This window comes from Acipenser ruthenus, chromosome 24 (genome assembly GCF_902713425.1).
Source record: "Acipenser ruthenus chromosome 24, fAciRut3.2 maternal haplotype, whole genome shotgun sequence".
Classification (NCBI taxonomy): domain Eukaryota; kingdom Metazoa; phylum Chordata; class Actinopteri; order Acipenseriformes; family Acipenseridae; genus Acipenser; species Acipenser ruthenus.
This window is the reverse complement of record NC_081212.1, coordinates 6721622-6748869: the sequence shown is the minus strand read 5'-3', so window position 1 is coordinate 6748869 and position 27248 is coordinate 6721622. Positions and strand designations below refer to the sequence as shown.

The 27248-nt window shown below is 41.6% G+C and overlaps 1 protein-coding gene across 1 annotated transcript in view; it reads right to left on the bottom strand.

The window, feature by feature from the left end:
- Window positions 1-27248, bottom strand: part of LOC117430865 (sphingosine-1-phosphate transporter SPNS2-like) — an 81091-nt gene that overhangs the window by 11169 nt on the left and 42674 nt on the right. Inside the window, exons 3-11 of the mRNA XM_058998242.1 lie at window positions 25883-26019; window positions 16671-16822; window positions 12844-12910; window positions 9965-10107; window positions 8576-8728; window positions 7614-7803; window positions 4587-4652; window positions 4270-4368; window positions 819-982 (exon numbers count right to left, since the gene is read on the bottom strand). Of these exons, the coding sequence (XP_058854225.1) occupies window positions 819-982; window positions 4270-4368; window positions 4587-4652; window positions 7614-7803; window positions 8576-8728; window positions 9965-10107; window positions 12844-12910; window positions 16671-16822; window positions 25883-26019 (1171 nt within the window). The remainder of the gene's footprint in view (window positions 1-818; window positions 983-4269; window positions 4369-4586; window positions 4653-7613; window positions 7804-8575; window positions 8729-9964; window positions 10108-12843; window positions 12911-16670; window positions 16823-25882; window positions 26020-27248) is intronic.

Below are 27248 nucleotides of genomic sequence, written 5' to 3'. Positions count from 1 at the left end.
TGTGGGTCTACGATGTTGGTTTAGAAAGAAAGAACATTCGTCCCATCAAGGCTCGTCCCTTGTCAGCACACCATTCTCCCCTACTGGAGGGAATATGCAATGGAACACCAGTTTACACTGGGAGGGAATGAGGAAGGATAGACCTTGCTGGGGGAGGAGGCAGTGTGTGCAGACAGCAGGGTTCGTGAAACGGGCAGACAAGGCCAACGGAAACCTGCAGCTCCCGTGACTCTAGAGCCAGCAAAACTAGCACCTTGCTCTGTCAATCAAGAAAAAGCTTGACATCTAGAGAGAGTCAATCGATACGCACAACAGTCCAAGCACTGAATGCAGGTCGACGGTGAGTGAGCTGGATAGATCAGAACAGTGTGCAACAGGGGTATTGCAGAAGGGGACACCACTACAGATCTTTTTTCTTTGCTTGGTTTTGTTTTTCTTTAAATTAGCAATCAAGCGTGATCATGACTTTCAAAACCGTGCCTCTCATTCGCACTGTCAGTATTATCACTGCCCCTTTTTATTGTGCTGAAGTTCTCTTGAGTTCTAACAAACCGTGACAAAATTGCTTTTAAAAAACAAAGCTACAGCTGAACTGTTTCTTCTGCGTACATAATCAGTTCCTGTGCTGTAGGTCACACGATTGCAGGTTTTGACTTTTGACAGGTATGCAAAGAAACAAAAGATCACCGGAGAACGGGGCTCGAGATAATGCAACAGCACTAAAGATGTAGGAATTTCAAAGCCTTATTTACAGATCTGTTGCAGTGTATGTCTATTGCATTGCATTCCATTGTAAAGACTTCCAATACAGCACTTACTGTTTTTCCGCCTTGTCCCGGTCGTCTAGGAAGAAGAGGGCTGTAGCCAGGAAGAACATCCCTCCCAAGACGATGACGAAGGGGCAGAGCATGAGAGCGTACCCCAGGCTCAGGAACTGCCACAGGATCGACTCTGTGTAGCTCTGTTGAATGGCGTCCGAGATCTGGAGAGGAAGGCAGATCAACACAGGTGAAGGCACAGTAAAGAAGGCAAGGAGTTTCACACGGTGTCCTAGCAGCCCTCTAATGAATGATTGATCAATTAAGTCCTGGGCAGGACACTGCTTGGCTGAGCTTTGTTCTGAACCCAGTCTTCCTAAGCGCAGGTTTTCCTTCATTACCTCCCTGGGTCTGGTTAGAGTGCGCTCCTCAGCATGTTACTGAAGCATTTATTAATATGTGGTCTATGTGTGTTAATGTTCTTTGAATTGCAGATGGTGTGTGAGTGGGACTGTGTATATACTACAGGGTGACCTTTTAGCACCTAACGTTATAATATTCATAAAACAGACCTCTGTATCATGATAGCATTACTGTCTGGTGAGCTGTGTGGATTTAAACATATTGAGATACAACACAAGTCTTCAGATTAGCCCTTACCAAACTATTCTTCAATGCAATGGTTTTGTACTAATAGTAGCAGCTCCAATGGTATGAACCAGCGATGGACAGCACTAGTACTATCACAGTAGCATGCACTGAAATACAATGGCAATCCACTGCATTGTGGGCCAGCCTGGGTGCTGCCATTACTGTTCATTCTGGGATCTGCAAATGATAATTGATACTTCCCTGGTATTATAATGGGATTTCATGGGTATTGTTTTGTGGGACTTGTCCCATTGTTCTCATTGCTTGTTTTATTGGTCTTAATAAAGATCACTGGTTTGAAAAGCCCATCTTATTACATCCTTCATCTTCCACAGGTGGCCCAATCTGCCTGATTGATGACTCCCTTAAATTAGCAGCTACAAGAGGATGTCAGTGTTCCTGATGGGACCTGCCTGATGAATTATTCGGCTCCATTCTGCTGCTCTATTCTTATCCCAGGAAGCCTTTAATAATTGATTTTACTCTGAAGACCCTTCTTCATCTAGGAGGGGGTGTGAGCTTGCATTTTCTTCTCTGAGATTAAAGTAGGAGATGTAATGCTAGAGACGATTTTCAATTCTGTGTTGAGATTCAGAAACGCTGATGGCGAGGAGTTGAATAAAAAACGCATTCTCTCTGTCTTTGAAAGCAGACAAGAATTCCTCCACTTGGGTCGATTATTGTGAAAATACATTTAAAACCTAAGTGTTTAAACTTAACACATCCTTTTGTCCTCGTACACACACACTGTACTTAGTGAGACAATCGTATTAGCAAACCGCACTTGCTGCGGCTGTGTGTTGTACACACACGCCTTTCACTACTGAAGTGAGACACTCCCTGTTTAAACTAACCACTGAACTCGAACCCTCATTACACGACATGCGTTAGGTTTGTGTGGAGGCAGCATGGAGGTTGTGTTTTTGTTTATGCTTTTGGAAGAAAGTACTGTACGTAATTGATCGAGAACTCGTCAAGCTATGCTCTTTTCTGCCAGCGGAGACGCTGTTTTGCTTTTTCTGCACTGCTAAATTCAGTGGTGACAGTCTGCAGTACCATGATGGTACATCGAAAGATTTGGCCGATCTTCCGATCTTCTGGTGGGATCGACTTGAGTGCTCTTCAAATGATTGGATTGAAAATGTACGCATTGTCATTCACTGAGACCTTTCCGGGAGTACCAAAACACACAGATGAGACGTTCGGTATCGGTCTCACTGTGGCGTTTGGGGACACGAATTGTCCCATATTGTTTTATTTAAGTTGCAAAACCAATACATTTTTTTTTTCTTACAACAGAATATTATACAACTGTACTTTGATTAAATAAAACAAAAGTATATTATATGTATGCACTATTTACTATTGTTACAAATTTACTATTCATCAATATTACAAAATCAACTTGGCTCATCAGGCACCTATATATATATTTTTTAGCCATGTTTATTACACGGAAATGTCTGCAAAGCGATGACATCATTGCTTGCGCAGAAATCCACCGAATACCTACTGCTGTTGTGTTAATGCGGTTGTAATACACACACACAGTTGCTGCGCATTAAGTAACCAAACTGAATTAATAACAGAACTCGCTACTTGTTCTGAACAGGATTAACTAGTGCGGTTGTCGCTGACTTTTGCAACCAAACTGTATGTGTACTTAAACCGTATGAAGAGCAAAAGCTGAACTCACAACCGCATTTAGGCTGTGTGTGTACCAGGCCTTAGAGAAACATATATACCATTGCAATACCAGTGTATTACCTGCTTATAACCCCTGCTTCGCAGGTACCCTCAACAGTCCAGGTTTTTGTTTCAACCGACTAAATATCTGTTATAAACTTGCATTGTTTTCCAGTGCACACAACACAGCACTTAAAGACTTCTCTGAAGAAACTTTAGCAGAACCACAACAGATCACAGCATTACTGCCAATGGAGACAAAATAGATTTAGAATTCCATCAGCACACTGTAGAGAACTGATACAGTATATTACCATGGTGCATCAATGTATTACTAATATATTACTATGTACTATTGTCATACCATTGGTATGTCCAAACATGGACATTTTACTACAGTGGCTCACCGGCTTGTAGCTGCTACTATTGCATATACATTGTAACACACTGAAGATCATTTTAGTAAGAGATACATTTTACTCAGGATTAAGGAACTCATTCCGGGAAGTCATTAGCAGCATTCCTGTTGGTCCTGAGGGCTGAGAGAATTGTAATGCACGACATGCCTTGAAATAGCTGAGGTGAATCTGGGGCTTGTATTGAAAGAACTCATTTCCTGGTTCCCTTCTAGGACTCAACAACGTCCTGCTCCCTACACGAGTTTACAGGATGACAGACAGAGGAAATATAAATGGACACCCCTCTCAAACAACCTATACAATGTGCGATCATCAGGCAATCACATGGTTTCAACGTGTGTTTATTGCTCATAGCTACTGCAGACAGTGTACTAGTGACATTTTGGAACTAGCCTGGTCTTTATGGGGATTACCTGTTTCTTTTGTCACGTGAATCTTGTTAAACCATTGGTAGCTTATCCATAACTTTAAACACTCAATCATAAGGATTATAGAAGAACTGTCCTCTGATCCTGCACTTAAAGTACTGGCTGGGGTTGGTCAAGATTTTAAAGACTTCAGTCAAGTCTCCCCCTGATTCTTCTTGGCTCTCGGCTATATAAATCCAGTTCCCTCGTCTTCATAGCTCTCCTTTAAGCTCTGGGATTAGTCTAGTTGCTCTTCGCTGGATTCTGAAGTGGTGACCAGATTGGAAGCCAGTATACTAGGCGCGGTCTTGCCAGTGCCTGTTCTATGAGGTGGGGAGCAGTGCTTACCAGTCCGATCAGGTAGGGGCTGCCCGCATCTCCCAGGGCGTGAGAGGTGAAACTCTGCAGAGCCACGGCAGTTGCACGGCGAGTTGGGATCACGACATACTGCAGGGGAGAGAAACAGAGCACCAATCAAGAAAGGAGAGTGTTGTTATTATTATTAATTTAAACTTGAATCAGGGGAGACTCTTGCATTGCAACAACTTGCATACAAGAGTCTCCCAGATAGGTCAACTCTTGGTTGGACTGCAACCCCACGAAGCACATTGCCTGTTAAATGTGCACGTGTTTTATTCGTTTCTGATTTATCGTTTTGTACTCACCATTAAAATATCCGCCGTTATGGCCCAGTTTAAGAAGAGCAGCGTTTCACCAATAAATATACAAATCTGTTTAAAAACAAAAAAAGAGAGAGAAACAAAATCATTAGAGAAAAGGCATTCAAAATAAACATGCATGTTCATACAGTTTCCAGTTACAAACACTTCTCACGTTTCTAGTAAATGAGCTGGTAAAGCAGTATGGTAACTAATTGCTTTATTTTCCAAGCTAAACTCCAGTGCCTCAAAGACTTTGGAAGATGTCTCAATTTCAAGCAGCAGTCTATGTGAGAAATTCCATCTCGATTTTGCATCTCTGCTTCTATTGCATTGGAATGACACTTGTTTTCAACAAGTCTTTAATGTTATTTTTACAGGCCCGCTCCAATGACAAACCTGCCTCCCTTCACCACCGCACACACAGCTGGTGCTGGCAATAGGGCTTCATAAACACAGCTGTCTAATGGAGTGAGAAATTAGTATTACCCACGCCTCTGCCCTAATTCTGAGCCAACATCAATAGACTTAATCTGTTTAAGAGTACTACACAGAATCATATCCCAATGGTCAAACTTGTATCTTAGGATTCATCAGTATCACAGCAATCACAAATGCTATACAAAAATAATAACCTTCAGATTTCCTATTAAGCTGCTGCTCTCGACCTCTTTGTGAGAGAATCGCTTGAGCAGCAGCACATCTATTGAAGGATTTTGATTAAAGGTTCCTAAAGATTGTGAGGAAGGCAGTGTGCTGGAAATAAAGCAGCACGCGAACAAGTAGTATGCTTTGCCATACCTCATTATTCTTTACAGTGCTTACCTATGCTTTATCATGATTTCACTGTGCTTCATTACACTTTGCTGTGCTTTTACTATGGTAAACCTTTATAAGGGATACCATTACTGTCTATTAGAGATTTGCAGAATTGGGGTTATGGTTTAGGGGGAGAAGTCTAGTTGAATAAGTATGTAAAGTTATTCTTCAATGAGATACCTTTTGAAAATGCAGCATATTACTAAGTGTTAAAACCATGTTAAATCTTAAACAATGACCTAATTACAATGATGCTAAATTACTTGGTATATATCTAAATGCACGCTGTAACTGAAAGCATGTTCTGTGTTACTGAATACTGCCTTTGATCAATTGCTGTTGCCTGTCTGTTAAAATAATGCTACTAAACGTGCAGTGTTTGTTCGGCTTGCTATACTGCCTGTTTGATCTGCAGTGCGCTTTGAGCTTGTGATATCCACGAAGTTCCCTTCTTCTTTGATACTTGCTAAATCATGTTTGCCGGTGGCTTAGTGGATAGAAAGAGATGAATGTTTAAGTCTGCTGTTCATTCGCTACACGTTTTTTCCATTTGCACTGCAGCTGGTGTCAAAAGAACACTCCTTTGGGAATATATTCCTTACTTTATATACAGATATTGCATTTGAACCCACAGAAAGAAGGAATGTCAATGTTGCATATTTTTACGGTTGAATTATGTTCATGAGAACTCCCTTTTATAAAAGTTCCCCAAAGTAAAAGCTTAGCAAAGTGTAATAAGCATAGTGAAGGTATGGTAAAGCATAGATAAGCACTGTAAAGAACAGTGAGGTATGGTAAAGCATATTAATAAACATGGCAAACCAGGGTAAACTATGGTAAATGCACAGTATAACCCTGGGAAAAGCATGGGAAAACTGCAAAAAATACTGTGCAAAATGACTGTGGTAAACTTTTATAAAGGCATGTACAGTAGTTAAATGTGAAAGTCAGACTGTTTCTCTTTACAGAGAAGTAAATGAGGTTTGTAAGTGTTTTTTTTCCCCCCCAAGAACAATTGGAAACTGTAGAAGTGAAAAGTGCTACTGGCTTTCCTCCGAGTGCCGTGCCAAACACAGCAGTGCCTGGCTGTGACCCGCCTCCTCACAAAGACTGTTTCAGAAGGGCCTCCTGTTAAAGCTGCACCCTTCCTCATTACCAGATTAAATTAAATTAAATACAAACTTGCCAGCCTCTTCCACCTTAGTGATGAATTAGGAGTTTGTGTGAGGTGGCAGCTTCCGGCTGAAAGACTATGGGGACTGCATGCTGAGGTGTGTGTGTGTGTGTGTGTGTGTGTGTGTGTGTGTGTGTGTGTGTGTGTGTGAGAATATACTGTTATTAGTTTCTATAAATTATTAAATTAAACCTGATAAATTCAGCAACAAAGGTTTCAACTAGAGGTCTTTTTCAATGTCTTCAATACAGTATAACCATAATACAGGGGAGGCCAGGCAAGATATGCACATTTTTTTTAGTGTTGACAAATTAAGAAAATAATTGGTTCAGTTAAGTAATTGAGAACTCTGGTGGAACGAAAACCAGAAGACCCTGCGGCTCTCCAGGGCCAGCGTTGGCCACTGCTGAAGAATTGTTATAAGGGAAGCGTCAATTATATTATTGATTGAGGGAGTTCTGGAGCCCAATCTGTCCTCAAGATGGCTGGGCTATAATAAAAGCTTTTACAATCAGTGCTTTCCAATTTGGGAAGCCAATGAGGTGAGGAAGGTAGTGGTGACTAAAGCTAGTACGCAGAATTCTAGAATTAGTTTGAAAAAATACCGTTGGGATACCAAACCCTAGCACAAGCACAAGCACAAGCTGACCACAGTATTACCAGCAATGGCAGCAGAATGGACAATGATACAGTGCCACACTCTCTAGTACGGATATGGTAGCACATACTGCCAGTGTCCATTGATTCATACCATTGTGATACTCTTGATCACTGATTATTCTACCAGTGGCTGCCATTGTCCATTGGTACAGAACAATGAAAATACCCCTGAACATCATTTAGTACTGTTATGAAACTCTAATTATAGAGTAAGAGGAAATGACTAACTGAAAAGCCTTAACTGGTGAACTTGAAAAAGGATTAGTAACGTGATGTTTTCCTTTTACTTTAAAACACAAAGTGTTCAGTGTAAAGATAAAGAGGCTTATTTGAACTCCTTGGAGCGCAGGCAAAAAGACAGCACTGTGACGGTGACTCACGTAAGCACCCACGATGCTCTTCTTTGCAGCGACGAAGATGAGGCAGATGAAGATGGCGGAGCCCAGCATGCTGACGGCACACACCAGGGGATCGGCACGCTCCGTCTTGAGCCGGCAGAGACGCGTGGCGGCCGCCCCAATGATCACCCCCAGGAACCCCGTCACACAGGTGATCACTCCGAAGATCAGACTGCGATGGACAGAGGGAAGAGATCAGATCCCAGTGACCGTGTCCAGAGCAACACCGGCATCACAGACCATTTCATTACTGCTATTACTGTAATGATTATTACTAAATTAATTTATCCGCTGAGATTGCAATAAAAAACAAAATCACACAAGCAAAACGTACACTTTGGAATCCAGTCCAATAACCTTACTTCAGTGACAGTCAGTCTAATGTTTCTGTAAACCCCCTTATTCCCATTGATTCCTATATTCCAGGTCCTGATTTTTGTTACATTTTCTGGAAATTATAGAAACAAAGGAAAACAGTATGACTGCTGTTGTATTACATGACAGGGCAGCAGTGTGGAGTAGTGGTTAGGGCTCTGGACTCTTGACCGGAGGGTCGTGGGTTCAATCCCTGCTGCTGCTATACCCTTTAGCATGGTACTTTACCTAGATTGCTCCAGTAAAAACCCACTTGTATAAATGGGTAATTATATGTAAAAATAATGTGATATCTTGTAACAATTGTAAGTCGCCCTGGATAAGGGCGTCTGCTAAGAAATAAATAATAATAATAATGACAGCACAATCAGCAGACATAATGAAACTGGCTAATGGCGTGCACATACAAAGGGTGTTCCTGGCATTTGTGTATGTTCTGGATTAGCTGCACTGGAGACTGAATTCTCCTTCATTTCTTTTATTAGACTTCCTGTGGCTTCTGAATAACAAACCCTCAGCAATGGAATCTGCTGCAGAGGGCTGTAAATCAGAAGCTCACTCCTTCCTACCTGTCCTTGATGCTGCAGGGCTCCTGGTCACAGGCCACCACACTCTTCTGCACCACCTGAGCTCTGAACAGGTACAGAGGGATCCACATGCCGAAGGCTCCCGTAGCGAAGGACACCGCTGCTGACGCCAGGGAGGAGAACACATAGCTGCGGCTGTCAGGAGGAGGGGGAGGAGGGGGAGGTTACAGGAACGCTGAGCTCAGCAAACAGCAGACAACACAAAGCACATGCAGAACAAACACCTTTCATTAAGGAGCTCAAGCACTAAATAATCATATCGTTAAGACCAGTGTTACTCAGGTGGAAGCACCTGTACAAAACACAGGCCGGATTATGGAGTGAGTGATTCATTAGCTCACCATGGTCTAAATTCTGATACCCTCAATAATCTGTACTAAGGAAGGTTCATACCAAGTTTCATCACAATCAGAGCAGCGCACAGTGTGTGTTAACACTGTCCTTGGTCTGGGGTATATATTATTAAGCCAGTGAAAACTAGTGTGTCTTCATGCGATCCAAGTTACATCTTCCCTGACATCCCCTGGGAAGGAAGTTCTACAGTTTTTTTATGCGTTATCCTTCTCTATAGCCTCGCTGTGCTGCACACTCCAGAGCATCCTTCTCTATAGCCTCGCTGTGCTGCACACTCCAGAGCATCCTTCTCTATAGCCTCGCTGTACTGTACACTCCAGAGCATCCTTCTCTATAGCCTCGCTGTACTGTACACTCCAGAGCATCCTTCTCTATAGCCTCGCTGTGCTGCACACTCCAGAGCATCCTTCTCTATAGCCTCGCTGTACTGTACACTCCAGAGCATCCTTCTCTATAGCCTCGCTGTGCTGCACACTCCAGAGCATCCTTCTCTATAGCCTCGCTGTGCTGCACACTCCAGAGCATCCTTCTCTATAGCCTCACTGTACTGTACACTCCAGAGCATCCTTCATAGCTTCACTGTACTGTACACTCCAGAGCATCCTTCTCTATAGCCTCGCTGTGCTGTACACTCCAGAGCATCCTTCTCTATAGCCTCGCTGTGCTGCACACTCCAGAGCATCCTTCTCTATAGCCTCGCTGTACTGCACACTCCAGAGCATCCTTCTCTATAGCCTCGCTGTGCTGCACACTCCAGAGCATCCTTCTCTATAGCTTCACTGTACTGCACACTCCAGAGCATCCTTCTCTATAGCCTCGCTGTGCTGCACACTCCAGAGCATCCTTCTCTATAGCCTCGCTGTGCTGCACACTCCAGAGCATCCTTCTCTATAGCTTCACTGTACTGTACACTCCAGAGCATCCTTCTCTATAGCCTCGCTGTGCTGCACACTCCAGAGCATCCTTCTCTATAGCCTCACTCAGGCTGGAGCCTCCGTTGCAATGAGCCCTGCGTACTTTTTAGCCAGTGCTCTCATGTCACAGATCCAGGGCGTCCTGGCCTTCAGCCTCCCCCCGATCTGGTCAGCGCTGCCCCGCTTGGGCTCCGGGACGAAGAAGAAGATGAGGGTCCCAGCCGTCATCCCCAGCACTGGAGACACCTGCAGAAACACAATGCAGTACAGTGACTGGACGTCTCCAGAACTAATAAACACTCAATACTGCTGGAAATACTAAAGAAAACATAATCAATTCAATGACAAAACGTTTCGACTTGAAAAGACATCTAGTCGAAACGTTTGTAATTTGATTTATTACGTTTCTTTTAGACTGGTGGTCTTTTGACGGTGTGTGTCTGTGGTCCCATATGCTCAGAAGATGGTTGAACGCACTCTTTCCTCAGTTTTCTGATGCCCCTGCGCTGGGCCACACATGGGACCTGGTTGTTATACAGTACATTTCCACACATACCACGAACAGCCAATGCTTTCGTTCTCTCTCTCTCTCTCTCTCTCTCTCTCTCTCTCTCTCTCTGGTCGGAGTCCATATCAATATTGCACATGTATTTGTTTCTTCTCAAATAACTTACTTTAGGTTCATTTGAGTCTATGCTAAGCAATATCTGAGGCCTGAATATTACAACAATATCTTGCAACTGAATCCCCAGTGCCTTCTCGATGGGCTGCTTGTGTGTTCGGTTCTGTGGTGTGATTTGATGAAAAATAATTGAAAGAAAACATCCTAGCTCTTTAAAAGCTATTCTGCAAGCTGCGCTCGTCCCTCAGGGGCTGCAGTATAATCATCTTGGTGTTATTATCTTTTATGATCCAGACACTGCGTTTATCTGCAAGGGGAGAGTTCCATCAGCAGCAGGGCTGCTACAGGCCAGGAGAACACTCTGCTTCTCTTCTCACTAAAAGTGATTCTACCTGTCAAATGGAATCAAGCTGAAAATGGATTACATTTTGAGCAAGCTTCTCAGGGGCGCTCTGAAGATCGCAACACAGTTGCATTGTACTTGGCCTTGGCTGATGTTATATTTATACAAGTTATTGCTATCAATCTACTTGCTGCATGCAGTCAGGTCAGGTGGAGCTAACTTGACCAGCCTTCGTTAATGCCATCTTGCCTACAAGTTTCTATGATCTGCCAGTGTGTGAAAGGTATTACCCACTCCTAACTTGTTCAACTAAGATGTTTTTAATTAGCACTAACCTTGGACTACCTAATATTACCTTAAGTAAAGTCATCCAAGATCAGTTCTAATCAGGGTCTGTGGAATTAGTCATGTCTTTATAGGGCTTGGGAATGGGCCAGTCCCCTGAGTAGCACCCTTCAAGTCTAGTTTTAAAAAGGAAAGAGGTCTTGGTGCAGAATAGTTTCCCTGCTTGGAGAGGATTCCTGGTCCCAATTAAAAGGTGGGAGGTAATGAAGCAGTCTCACAAGATCTCTGTAGAAGTTATCTCTCCTTGCTCCCCCCTCCCAAGCCTAGCAGGGCCCCCGAGGTTTAACAGAAGGAAGCTGAGCGTCTCAGCTCAAGAAAAACAGACGGAAAATGGAACGGATTGTTTTTTCCTCAAAGCAGGATGTCGCTGGCGAAACCTGTGCTTGATAGCTGAAGCTTTAATATACCTTTTCTTCAGCGATACCGATCTCAAACAGCCGTCTCAAATGTCCTTGTTTGAAATAGTTTGTATGGGACGGAATTGACGTCATATTAAGCCTTCTTGTTTATTTTATCTTAATTGATAAAAAAAATAATCTAATGTAAAATATAAGATGATTCCCATCACACTCAAGATCAGAGTGGTCAGCAAGACCCTATACGATAATCTATCTATCTATCTGTCTATCTATCTATCTATCTATCTATCTATCTATCTATCTATCTATCTATCTATCATGATGTAGGTGTGTATGTTACAGTAATTCAGATGAGTGAGAAAATCGTTCCCTTGTTTCCTTTGTAAGTAAATGATAGGCTAGTATTAACCCTCAAAGTGCTCAGTGCTTTTACACAGTTTCCATGGCTACCTGATATACCTGAATGCTTGTCTCAATTAAACTGTACTGTACTGTACTGGTATATGGCCAATTATATATGAAACAAACACATGCAAGGCAGATAAGTGGCTATTTGAGCTCCCAATATGAGCATCTGTGGAGGGATTTACCACAGATTACAGAGTGTTACTGTTGGCAGGAATGAAGCCTTCTATTCTAAACCTGGCTATTCCCATTGTGGAGGCTATAATTGTGATTATTTCTTAGAAGTTTCTTAGAAGTTGTATATATTTATCTATTGATGTAAGGGTGTTTTATTTTCTTTCAGAAAAAAATGGGAAGAATCACACACTGTTTGAATGCCGAACAGCCTGACTCATCCTGGTTTCAGTGCCTGTTCACCTAATTCAGTATAACTGCATGGAGGTAAATGGCTGAATGTGTAGACCAGCCTGAGAGACCCACAGGACAGTGCTCCTCATAAAGTGCGGAAGCCAGTATTTTATGCCATGTTACAGCCAGTCGATAATATCTATCGGTTATGAAATCTGCTTTGTTTTCTAATGTTACTTAAATACAGTAGTATTCACTACGGTAGGTTGGACCTGCTGTTGACATATATATTACCCAATCAGGTTTATTTTCAAGTCATAATTGAAGGATATAGCCAATCACAGCGCAGGCGAAAACACCATGTGATTTGCCCAACTGGAATCGTTGTGGTTGTGAGCATGAATAAGGTGGTGATAGAATAGACAGTGAAGATGCAAGAATAGAACTATTAGAGCATTCATTAACACAACTAGTTTAGAACAGTGTGAGGCCTCCGAGTCCTTTAGCTTGAGACTCACTGCTCTACAGTATTTGTACAGACAATCAATGAAAGCGCTTACCCTCAATGCCCAGTGCCAGTCCCCAGCTGCATGCTTAGCACTCGAGCCGAGGATGTAACCCAGCCCACTGGAAGAGAGACAAGAGAGAGAGAATATTCACATCCAAAATGACATGCATTAAAGATTCATCTCAGGGCCAGTTCATTAAATGAGGTGATAGATGCACTGCAGTCAGAATCACATGTATTGCAGTGTCTGTGTTCCACTACTGCACATAGCATTGGCCTGCCCAGCTCAATCAGGCCTGGAATGACCTTCACAGTCTGCAGACATAGCTGCAGGAGGTCACCCAATTTGCTATGAGGGATCATAATACAGAGACACCAACAATTATTCAGGCAGTTCCCCTAAGTTTCAATATGCATAGTTTTCTAGTTACCATCTATATATTATAGGTAAATTATTAAGCTGTAGCCACCTTCTGTAAGTATTGCTAACTCCTTTTGGTGGCCTTCGCTAATACTGAAACGTGCCTTAAAAACAGCTGGAGATTTTATTTAATTGGCACTAATTAGCGTAACACTGGTTTACATATGCATACATTTTCCAAATAAATATTGGTTAAAATCTTTTTTAGTTTATTAAAGGGTAGCAAATGGAGGAGGGGATTCAGAAGAGGTCCTTGGCATGTTAATGACCAGTTTCGAAAGCCCACCTGCACTACAAAGACCACATTTGGGTGGTCCCTAGAGGGGTCGTTATCAGCAGTTTGGATTACTCATCTTTGAGTAGCTCAGAAGAGGGGCAGAGGGGGTATAGTATCAGGCAGTGCTCTCCCAGCCCCATCCCCAGTCAGCCTCTGTTAAGTATTCTATGACAGCTGGGTATTATACAGTACAGTACAGGGCAGCCAGACTGTGGAGAGGGAGGGTGGCTGATGAGAATTAATATGACAACCCAGCTGCTATCGCATCTGAATTGTAACCAGTACATTTGAAGAATCTGTGTTGATCTCAACCCTCGCCTAGGCCTAGAATGAGTGATGCCCCCTCTTCAATGCATTCAAAACCCCTGCTGTGTATTTATATTGAAAACACCAACATCAATCCATTTAAAGGGAGTTTGGCTTCCACTGCCATTTGAATGCTGTTGTTTGTTTGCTGTTTGTAATCATTCTGAGTGCTTCTGGCTCCCATTCATTTGCCTCTACGTGTCTAAGAGATGGCTTGGAGAATGCAGGAAAAAGACAAAAACAAACCTGTTACCAGATTTCCACTGAAAAACAGGGGAAAAAATGTGTATTCAATTCATTGAAGCTGTAGCACTTGTGAAGCAGTTACTGTACAGAATAACGCTATTGTAATTTAAACATTGGGTGTATATATACATTTTAAATCAGTTATAGGAATGGCTGTGTGACAGGGAGAGCCCTGTCACTGATTCTTGCACGGATGTGTGCAGCTGGGACACGGAACAGGAGATGCGTTGCTAGGCAACCAATTGAGCAGGTGGGCTCACCCGGCGCTGAGCTGATCGGGAGGTCCGGATTGGCTGGGGGACATGCCCGGGCATGCTGTGTGCAGCTCAAAAGGCGCCTGTGCCACAGCTCGAGGCGACTGCACCACCGTGCTACACATGCTTGGCATCAGGTTGGCATCAAACCTGCACGTCATCATGACCCTGCAGCCTCGGGCATAAATGGAATGACCTAATCACTCCATAACTGCATTTTGAGAACAGATGAACCAAAGAGGTGTTTTTGAATTCTTCCTTAAACTGTCGTCCCCCCAAAGACATATGCTGTAAAAACTAACAGTAACTTATCACCCAATTAACCCTGTGCTAAGAATATTTCCTATGGAATGAGTAACATCTCTTATCTGATTCCTCCCATTATGTACTAGGCCGGGAGATCTAATCTGGCTTCATTTTTTAAACAGATAACCCCCTAAGCCAAGAGGTTGCAGACAGGCTAGCCAGCGTGTGTTTATTTTGCCTTGGAGACCGTTTCCTGTTGAGCGTTCCCCAATCTGAGGTCACTTCCTGGAAACAGTTCAAACCCATAAAACAACAAACAAGGCCGAAAGTGCTTATGATGTTTTGAGTTTTCCTATATGAGCTCCAATCTATCAGCGCCTATTGTTTCTTCAGCCAGACTGATGTTTTTTGTTTTCTTTACATAAAACCTAAATAAAGATCTGGGTTACTTTAAATATCCTAAACAGAAGACTTTTCTGTTCAAAATAGAGCAGGAAAAATAGGGGGTTTGGGCCTATTGACAGAGGTTCAAGAGCACACCCCACTTTGCAAGACCCCACAATGTTACTTCCTCTGACAATGGTTTTTAATGATATTTATACCACAAGCGTGGGTATATTTAGCTTGGGATACATTTCTGTTATTCCACTTGCCAGTGCTGGTAACGGATTTACGTGCTTACCGGGACTAGTTTTGAATGTGTCTGCTTACATTCCGATCCAGTGGTGTGCTGCTGAAATTGACAGACTGAGCTCAAGGTTCTATCTAAAAAGACAGTTGCGAAGAGGTTAATAAACAGGGTTTGAAATCTGTGTCGAAGCACAGTCTGTTGAAAATGAAGGTAAAGATCTGCCAGGAAAAATAATTCCTGAATTAACTGATTTCATATAAAAAATGTACACATTTGTTTTGTTTACACAATATTCTGAGTACATTGGACTACTGGTATTTATGAACAGTATCAAACAAAGTCATCAAGTATATAATATCTTGAGGCATGTATGTATTTACTACATCTGTGCATTACAACCATACAGTCTTGAAGCAGGCTGAAGAAATGATCAACAGATTCATTGTCTCTCCTGGTTACTGGAATACACAGCCTAGGAAGGTACAGTGAGCATCAGGTTTAAACACTGCTCTACCAGTCCCCCAATGGAGCCGCTAGACTGTACTGTATTTTCTTTTATTTAAAATCTCATTTATACAGGGCACCTGTCCAAACCTCACACACAGCACAGTCGAGAATAAAAGAACCTGGCTCTGCCTAATCCATTACCAGCACTGCCCTGCAGAGAATCCAGAGCACAAACTGAAGACACTGCAGTAATTAGTGGCTCACTACACACACTGATTATACACCGTTTTATTTCTACTTGTTATTTGTGGCTGTTTACAAATTGCCCGTGATGGTACTAAACTTGAAACGTTGAATTGACCACGATCAACAGATCATGCTAATAACACAGCCTGAATTAAATCAAATTATGTACAGTGCCGCAATAGGAGAGCTACCATATGATCAATAACAAAAATGGACTCTGAATCGAACATTTTCGAACACTGAGCAAGAGGATTCATATTTGAAAAAGCTGTGCATTTAAAACAGATGAAACTTCAGTTGCAATGAGGGTTACCAGAAGACCCAGGAAAAGTGGCATTGCCCCAGCCTTCATTTTTTATCCCATATATATAAAATCACAAGTTCAAATGGTAATAGCTGATCTATTTTTTTCTAACCTGGCTTTTTGTACATTTAACATGTTTAGGTCAGATGACAAAAAGCAAAGAATGATTTGTTTATTCTATGTTTGTTAGTGTTCGGTGGCTACCTCTAATCAAGTTGATAGTGTGCAAGAAATACACTTGATTAGAGGCAGCCACTGAATACTTACAAACATACAATAAATACACCCGATGATTGTGTTATTATTATTTACAGTTATTGTAACGGCTTCAGCATCAATGAATTGAAAATCTGGCAAGCCTAGTTGCTGCATTACTGCTACTCCTTCATAGGCTGCCATTGCCTGTAGGCTGGTCCCAAGTCTCTGTACACAGGGCAATGCTGGCGTGCCAACACTGTAAATTCAGGGCCAGTACAGCTACAGCAGCCCGCAGTGCAGTACCTGCCCAGAGGGATGGCGAAGTAGAAGACAGAGAGCATCATGGTTCTGGTGTTGTTGGTGAAGAGGTCTCCGATGATGGTGGGCGAGATGGATGAGTAGCTGGATTCCCCAATACCCACCAGCCCCCTGGAGAGAACGAACAGCCAGTAGTACTGCAGGGAAAACACACAGGGGCAGGGAGAGGAAGGAGGTTAGTATGGTTACAGTGTGTAACAGTTTAAAATCACACAGACTTCTCTATCGAATCATTTACTGTGTTACTCAAACAAGCATGCTGTCAGATCTCATAATCACAGCACTCGAGGGAACATTTTACATGATGTGTCTCTAACTACCGTGTATTTACTAGTAGTTACTTAGTAAATGCATGTGTACTTGCACATAATTACAATGTTATTATGCATAGTTACAATGCACTTAACCTATAATTTGTGTTTGCATGATACAACCCTAACCCTAACTCTAAACCTAACCCTCATCCTTTCTGATACAATTATGTACTAACATATATCGTGCAAAAAGATGCACATTTTAAGTGCATTGTAACTATGCATAATATCATTGTAATTGTGTAAGTACAGATGTATTTACTATGTAAATACACAATAATTAGAGACACTAATTAATCTAACGTGTTACCACACTCTGTGTTTCTAGAGTAAAAGATAGACAGGATGTTCTTTTCAGAGCAGCGTTATCTCCAAGTGATCTCCCAATCTCATTTAAAAACGCCCCCAGCCTCAATCAATTTGCTTCCATCTTTTAACACATTTGAATGCCACGTGGAATTGTTTCAGCAAGTTCATACGGTTTCCTACAAAATGCAGATTGTGTTCTATAATTGGCTTGTGAAGCAGGTGGTTCAAGTCAGCAAGCTGGGATATGAAGAGGGGGAGGGGGGTAATCATACTCAAAGCTGCTTTTTATTAATTTCAACACTCAAAACCCAATACTACACCAGTATAGGGTCACAAAATGGCAATTACTTCATCAGCATTTCCCATGTATTCACAGATATGTTAAATTAATATGAATATATTCATTAAGATACGGGTAGAGCAACACTTTACTTCTTTCCAGTTCTTCTATATTCAGTTGAAAAGGAAGCCCTGGCAACACATGGCACTATGACCAGAAGTGAGGTGCTAGCACAGTAAAAGTGGTATCTCTCCCCTAAATATCTGCCAAATATCCAGGTGAACAGGAAAGGAAAAGGCCAGGCTTTGGGGAGGATATGAACTCTTCCTTAATTAAAAAGGTGGGCCCTGACCTTTACAACTGTGGAGCGCTGAAAGAGAGATAGGAAGTCCACCCAGCTCCTCGCTGCCAGCCCCAGAATATGAGCTGTATATTCACTGAGGGACATTCCTAAGTTACATATCTAGGGGCTATTCATAATCCCCCACACCCCCCATTCTGCTCACACTAACCTCCTGGGAATGGATTCTCTCACAGCAGCTACCCTTCCTACCTTTATGTCAAAACAATGAGCATTGTACTGGTATTCAACTTGGTACAGTATACTGGCCCTTATACTCTATACACGCCTATGCTGTGCTATGTTACAATTGTATAGAGTAACAATGGCATACTGCACTACAGTTCCACACCGCAAATTCTATACTGCTCAAATGTTATTTGCTATTTGATGTGGTATTTAAGATATTAAACAATATTTGATAAGTGCGACTGTGACAAGGATGACAGAGGTTGAGACTCGGAGACAGTTTGAAGGTTCAAAATAAAGTTTTTAATATACAAAAAATACAAAATCGGCACAAGGGCCAAACAAAAAGGTTTTAAACAGAAATAATAGACAATAAGCACAAAACAAAACTTACAAAATAAGGCTTCCAGGCTGGGCGTTGCCTTCACTGGTTTCAACAACGAAAAACCATAGCACACACAAAACCACTATTGCTTCTTCTCCTCTAGAACTCTCTCCCTCTGGGAGGCTGAGGCCTCCTTTTATGCCAGGTGGCTAGATGATAATTGAATAATTAATTGGTTGATTGCTCCCACCTGACACAATCAACCTGGGCAGGGAGGAGAATTTAACTCCATCCCTGCCAGTATTTCCAAAGGCAGAGCCCTGCTCTGCCACAGGGACTTTTTGGTAACACTGTATAAAACTGTATATATGGCCTTTATTTTAGGGGGTTTAATCTTGACGTTTTCTATTGAGCGATTAATAATCCAATCTATGATCTATTCATTGATTAATCACACCTGTTTGCTAGTGATATGAAATTGTATTGAAAGGCACATTTTCTTTTGACTTGTACTGCCTGTTTGCGTTTCCTTCAGCCGAATGCCATGTCAAAAAGAAACAGATTAAAGACATCAAGAGTGTATATATTACTGTGAATTACCAGCTGCACGACAACCTGCAATACTGGATTGAACACATCCGGTTTTGGCATACCTTAAAGCTTTCAAGTTTCAGACTTACAAAGGTATTTTATTTAATTTATGCGATTTTATTTATTTGAGCCGAAGAAAAATGAAATTTCTTGAGCGCTATTTTATTTAGGTTAGCCGAAGAAAAAGTATGATATATCTGTTCATTTTCTGATACCGTCTGAAAGAAATACGTTGAATAAAAAGAAAAGTACTGCCATGAAAGAACCGATGTTGCAAGTTGCCTAATTTTATTAATTCTGAGATAGTGTGAATATTAGGTATACTTTCCAGTTGCCCTTTTGCTAAGGTCTTTGGAAGTACTAAAGATATCTTTGATAATATATTTGGAAGTACCCTCTGCCATTTTTCAAAATTTGTTTTTCAGGCACTGTTTTTTGAGAACCCGAACCTTAACCCTAACCCTAACCCTAACCCTTTTCTGATACAATTGTGTACTTACATACATCGTGCAAAAGGATTTACATGTTAAGTACATTGTAACTATGCATAATAACATTATAATGATGTGTAAGCACACATATATTTGCTATGTAAGTGCTATGTAAATACACAGTAATTAGAGACACTTCATGTAAAGTGTTACCCAAACCTCTTCAGAAGTTTCTGATTAATAATGGTTTCGAAGTTCATTTCTGACGGGATACTGTAACCTCCGCTCAGAGGGTTCACTCCGTGACACATGACACTGGAGTTGCGAGCCTACACTTTGTGATGCAGTAGCTCTGAAAGCTGAGTAATAGAAAGAAGCGTCTCTCTGCTGAGTAAATGGAGCCTGACTGCCACACTGGTCTCAGTCACTACCTCCTATACTGTGACCCCAGCAGTTCCTTACAGATTTACACTAACATGCACTTGCGCCTACAGCTTCCTATTTGCTAATGCTGTTTTCTGGTGCCTGCGGTGCTATGTTTAGCAGATGTTCAGATAGCAGTCAGGTGACACATTAGAGAAAGCTGGGCTTCATTAGTGTAGGTCTTTGAAAGAAACTGTCTAATTAAATATTACTGCACCGTATACAAAATGCAAACTGCAAACATGTGAAAACACGTGGGTTGAAAACTAAAACGCATCTCTGAGTTCTCCAATTTCAAACCACTGGTACAAATGTTACAGAGTTAAGACCATGTTTTTAAAGTTTGCATGCTCCTTTTATAAGAACCAATTGTGCAATATAATGCCACGACTACTTCACTATTTTTATTTCCCTTTTAGTAGAATTCATGCCACGACTAACACTTTCTGTTTTGCTACCTGTATAGCGATGGTTAGTAAAATGGTTTTAATCGTTAACTGTGGATAATGACAACGACTTCTTTGTGCAGTGAACTTGGAGATAGCCATAGACAATTTAAACGTGAGCAATTCGGCAAGCCTCGTTTCATCAGAATTTGATGTTTATGACCTTGTATGTTACACTTAAAAATAAATTAAACTAACCTAACTAACCATGGTTCATAATCATTTCTCTCAATGCACTAGTTCACCGATCTCTCAGTGGAACATGGTCTAGATACAGTTAGCCCAAGTGACTACCGGTATAGGACATACATGGGAGCTGAGTAAAAGTAAGTTTATAACTGTATGCAATATCCAGCCAGGTGAAGTAGTACCATCAAAAACACTTGGATTACATTCTGTCCTACTAAAGATCGCTTCATTAGATCGCTAATGGTGTGTTAGAAAGGGGCGAGCCTTGATAGACCGAACAGCCTCTTTGTGTCCCCAAACCTTAGTTATGTTCTTATTTTGTTATGAAACTGACATTTCAAGATATCTGGGTCAGAGAACTAGGTTTATAACTAATTAAAAACACATTTTCCATTACTGGATTTGAGTTGTGCTATGACAGACAGCTGTTCAAATGGTACATCTTATAGTACCAGTACCGTACATAAAGATGTGCGGCTAAGCTGTGTAGAGGAAGCAGATATGAATAGAAAACAGATCAATATTTGACGCAAATTGTTCAGATAGCGGCTAGGTGGTGCCTGGGGAGACAACCGCATTCCATTTTTAGCATTCTTAATACCTGACAATTCCCAGTATAGTTCTGTTCTAAGAATCTATTACTTCTTTTATTACATAATTCAGAAGGGATTATGTGATGGGAATCTGTGCTGACTGGAAATGGGGTCATGTTGTGTGAAGGTTCTTACTGTGATGTGGTTTTGAAATGTGTGATAGTAAAGTCCCTTTCCTCTTTGCTGTGTACTCGTGATTATTGGTTTCAGTTTTGTTTAGCTTCTAACTCTCAGAATTATAAGCTTCAAAAGATGCAAGCCCATGTTTTTTTACTACTGTACACATGTTGTACTTCATCTGTACCATGCACTGAGATTCCCTGCAATGCCTTTACAATTATATACAGCAGTAAACTTTTATAAGGGATACACAGTAGCAAATAGAAAAGGTATAATAAAACCTATCCCAGTATCCCTACTGAAGCTTATTAAAGGTGTAGTCTCCCATACCACTAGTCTTTACTAACTAGCAAGTGTTGAAAATACCAGCTCTCAATCTGTGCTTCCCTATAAAATCTTTAACTAAACCATTTCTGTTTTGCAAGTCGCACCTGAAGTGACAAGGCTTCAAGGAGAGATTGATTGTGAACTATATGATGTAAACCAAGCGGAAAGCCAACAAGGCCTTTACTGATGAACTACAGTGAGTGCCAAGAAGGGTTAAGAGTAGTAAACGGTCACCACTGAACCCTAACTCAGAGGAGAATGGAAGATGATTGTGTGACAATGCAGCTGTAATGATGTGTGGGTGGAGAGGGCTCATCAAACCAGGTAGCAATGCGGGCTGTGACTCAAGGCACGGTCGGGACCCCAGGAGAGTGCTGTCTGGATCTGTCTCTCACTAGACTGAACTCAGCTGCAGGCTGTTTTAAAGACCTTCCCTAGACAGCCTCACGCCCCTGGGATTAGCGAAGACCTGGGATTTAGGGAAGCAGTCTGCACTGTTGTTCTGAACCACCTGAGCAGGCAGGCCCGTCTCTGATCTGAGCGAGTTGTGGGGAGGCAGCTGAGCTCCAATACAAAGCAAATCGACACAAGACGAGGATATTGTGAATGACTCAGGGTGGTTTTAAGACTGTGTTGGTGGAGAGATAACCATTTTCTTATCTCTCTATGGCAATAGCAACTTTATCTCTCTGGTTATGGTTGTGTGCTGATGATTATATTTTTGTTCTTTACTGTTTAGCTTTAATTAGGAATATGATGTTTTCAAATGCAACACTATAGATTTAACTGTTTAACTGCTGCTTTCTGGAACTGTATAACTTCCTGTGCTGCAGGTCTGGCTCACTTAAAGTTGGAAATATGGGAGTATACAATCGCTGTGTCTCCTATATGTCACATGGTATGTTACCATGGTAATGTGATTCTCTCATGATGCTAAGTAACTAACAACCAGGAATGATAGCTGTATGCTAAACATCCAAATACGTCTTCGAATTGACTGGGTAGGGTCACAGTGATGCCCTGCTGTTTGATATTTCAGAGCGGTCAGCAGATGAGAAGACCAGCCCGGGATTATCTCCTACATTTCGTTCTGAATGCTAACACTGAGGGAACACAAAGCCACTTTTTCTTGTGGCTTGAAACCTGGTTCCAAGAGACTGGGAGGCCTAGTCTGTGGCAGCTTTGCTGTATCAAACCCCAAGTCTCCCGTGGTGTGCCATGCATTGTCCTGAAACCTCGTCTCCTTAAACCAAGTTCCAAGACACAAAGTGATTTCATGTTCCTCAGCTTTAGGCTTGTTGAACAGCAGGCTTCCGTCACTGAGTCAATGAGTTTCCTCCACTACTTGTCACAAAGTGGTTTTGATTAAACACACAACATGCAGATCAAAACAAAAAACTAAACGCTACAGTGTGCCTATAAATGTCAATTTAGCAAGTGTTAATAGCTTTAATAGTTTAACTTTCCCTTACAGTAGTGCTCTGTGGTTTACAAAACAAAGCAGCACAATATTAGACTTGCAAAGCTCCTTGAAGTGCCCTTATCAAACGATCTTGAATGTCAATGCAATGGTTCTGTCACTAAGGGCAGTGGTATCCCAAGGGCAGCTACAACCGTATGAGCAGTTGGACGAATGATACAACAGGGGTTCATATTTTAATATAGCAATGGTATGAACCAATACACACTGGGAATCTGTTGAAATAAGATGTTAACGTTTCAGATCCATAGTGTTAATTGTCATTGTATCTGATAAAGATGCTGAGATGTTGGTTCATGCTCTTGTTCTTTCTCGGATTGATTTTAAAATTCTTCTCACTACTTACAAGGCATTGCATAGCCTTGGTCCTCAATGTTTGCAGGAGCTGCTGGTGCCTGTGCTCCTAGTCGCAGCTTGTAATCGTTAAATGCTGAACAACTGGTGGTTCCCAGAAGTGGCTTAAAATCAGGAGCGGCTTTTAGTTGCCTGTGGAAATCTGTCCCAATTCCTACCAGAAGTGCTGGCACAGCTGAATCTTTTAAATCAGTTTTGAAAACATATTTGTTTTCATTGGCTTATTTTTTAGCTGGATTGATTAGCCAATGGCTTTTTTTTATTATTTTAAGACTTTTTACTGTAAAGCACCCATAGGATGCTCTGCATGAAGAGTGCTATATAAAAGCACATTGTATTGTATTGTATTGTATTGTATTGTATTGTTGGGAATGCTGTGGTCTGCTAGGGCTAGGGTACTACACTGGTATTATAAAAGTATTGTGCTTCCTTTTCTATAACTAGGAAGATTTTTTCATGAAGCTCAATAGTTTTCTTCTTTATTCAATATCAATAACGTTTAAACTGGAATAAGTGTTCTACTCATTTTTCACAAGGTCAAGGAAAGTATTAATACCATCTGGGGATTTTGTTTTATGGAAGCATCATTTTTATGGAAGCATAATTGTTAAAGTGATGCTGTCACTGAAGTGATGGTTGCTATGCGGAGCGACATTTTAAATAAAATGGACTTGCTGCTAATAGGACCTGAAAGTAATAATAGGTGGAAGTTAAATGACATTTAGATTTTTGCAACGTGATTCATCCTTCCTGCTAATTTCCAAACACACAGCCATTTCAATTGCCTTTGTTGCTTGTGAGTGACATATTTTCTCCTCTGTGACATTAACAGAAAGGAAACGTTTAGAATGCAGTAGGAGCACCAGATTAAAATGTGCCCCCCCCCCTTCTGAAACACATACAACAATGGAAAAATGTACTTCTGCACTGCAGACTAATTAAAGACTTGCTGTGTTTATGAGTCGCAGTTAAACCCATAGTAATAATTCATTGTACATTAATATCGTCGGACTGTAGGCTTCTGGTGGTATAGTGAAGCTCAGGGTCTTCCGTGTCAAACCTACACAATGGTAATGAACACATTCTTTAACAGTTGTTCAGTTTTATGCACCGTTCTACTCCCATTATAACCTCATTTATGACCCCCCCCCCCCCCCCCCCCGAGCAATAGCAGCTCTCCTTGCTGTGATGAAAGCACATATATAGGGCTCCACCTGCTTCAACTCACAAGTTACATAAAGAACGTTTCTGAAGTTTGATACACATGAAACTATTTCAGATTGCTGGAAAAAATGGCAACAGTGACGACTATTGAAACATGATTATTTGGAGTAAATAACCGGGTGTCACTCCCTATGAAAGCACTGCTGCAATGACGTAATTGTGACCGTCTCCCAGTAAGCAAGCGTACGTCATTGATCCACTTGATTAGGCCATTTGCTTGCAGTCTGCTTATGAAGTGTTTGTATCTTGAGCTCCCCTTGAACCTCCCCCCCCCCCCATGATTTAGAAAGGGGGGTGGGCATCTGTTTCTGTAGGGATGACGGAGTTAGTCAGTATCTTACTACTCTGATTAAACAAACCCCAAGACTGTCAACCCTGTTCTAGCTATTCCAATTCCTGTAACTGCTGAATCAGGACACGCAACCTTGTACTCCTGGGAGCTGCTTTTCATCCCTGTGCCATTAGCTTTGAATGATTTTCTAATGAATTACGAGCCCAGGATTTATTGGACAGACTAACATAGGCATGACTGATAGGCCACCCTGATGGTAAGAGTGTGGGTCCCTTAATTTCTTTCTTTGAAATGCAGCAAACTTGTGCTGCTGTGAGAACAGTGTTCTACTGTCCCCTGCATGTGCTTCGTAAACCATTCCATGGTACAGTGAACTTTTACAAGTCAAGCACCAATGACCTCACCTTTAGAGCTTTGTTAACCATCCCCGAGTGAGAATACAGCAAACTTACAGCACTGTGCTTCAATCCAAATGAGACCCCCCAAATTAATCAATGGAGCAATTCTCTGGTGTCAGTAAAACCCATGACACAACATACTGTGTGTTTGTAAGTATCAGCGTGATTAGTTCCTCTTTATTTCAGAAGCAAGCTTGGAACCCATTATATGCCGGGTACTTTGTGCATCTGTTCTGGGAATCACTGTACAACGATGAAACTTGACAGAAGGAGACACCAAAAAACAACGAGCAACACCATTCTAAGACTGTTCGGATGAGCCGTAAAACAGACGTCCTATTGTAAGTGACTCTGCAGCAGTTGTTGATGCATAGTTCACCCCCTAGTCTCTGTAAGTCGCTTTGGATAAAAGCGTCTGCTAAATAACTAATTAATAATAATACTAATACTACTAATAATAGATATTAGCTGCTTGATTTGACCACCAATTATTCCCAACTAACAATAAAAAAATTCCCAACATATTCCCAGGGCCAGGAATTCAATGCAAATCTCTCTCGATCTTCTCTCACCTCTTTCGTGATGAATGAGCTGGAGAGAGTGACGGCCGACCAGAAGAAGATCCCACAGCCCAGTATGACCTTCCTGTTGAACCGGTCGCCAAGGTAACCAAAGATGGGGGCAGCCACCATGAAGCTGCAGATGAAGACTGAAACAGAGACAAGGGCAAGTGGGGTCAAGGGTCGTTAAAAGATGAACTGGATCACTGATGAAAATGAGCTGGTTGGTATCAACATTAGCGTAGTCCAGATGACAAGGCAAACAATTCTGAACCTTCATAGACATTCTTTTAAGAAGAGAGGGCAAAGGATTGGGTGAGAATTGAGACTGAACTGCTCACCCTCCAAGGAGAAAGGATCTACGTTGTGAACCTCTGATATCCCCCCAGTCACAGCCATTGAAACCAACCCCTGTGAACTTTCCACTGGGTGTTTAGAGCACCGAACTCACCGCACACAGGCAAATGGGGCATTACATTGCATATACTCATTCATCATGTGCAGCCAGACCAAAACAGGCACCCCCAGCCCTCCCTTCTCGTGAGGGGAAAAAATGAAGCAAGTGTTTAACAGTCAAGGGTCTGAACACAATAAATATTTCATTAGCCCTGATTGAGCTGTTCTGCATTAAACGACACAATTGATGAGCAACAACCTTCAACTCACCCAAACTCAGATGGGCTTGGATTAACTCCATATGTATACAAATTCTAAATGTCCATTCATACAGAACTGTGGTGGGGGGGTGTTCTATCTCCATAATTAGCTACTAGCGTCGCAGTGTATCCCAGACTAGGCATTCGGATTCTAGCAGAGCGAATTCCCAAGTGGCCAAGTCCAGGATATCCTGAAATCATGCGTGTTTATGCAGCATTATACTATCCTCTGCATTAGAAAGAATGGATGGGAATAGCTCTGCTTTTGAAAATAAAAGGTAGGCATGCATATCCCCAAACTCCCATCTCTGTTTTCTTTATTGAAAGAAAATTAAAAAATGCCTTAAAATGTTCCACTTATCACCCCTCAAGGGAGGAGGCCATGTACTTATTTTCTTTTCTTGTCTGTGTGCATCCACTTGGGAAATATTATAATAAACTCAAATGGCTGTTAATCAAGGTTATCCTCCCACTTGGTAGAACTAGCAATAATATTATCACTAGTCCCCCCCCTATCTCTTCTATATTTATAGGTTCTCAATTTGGAATATGAAATTCCTGTCCTCCAGCTCAGTTTTACTCCAATGGTCTAACAGCTTGTATGTATTTCCAGTAAAATATCTGTTGTCATCATAACAAAACAACATGCGGGGGGAAGAATCCTCTTGTTCATTTCTGTTTTGCTTTCTATGAAATAGCAGAGCATGCAGTTACAGTAGCAT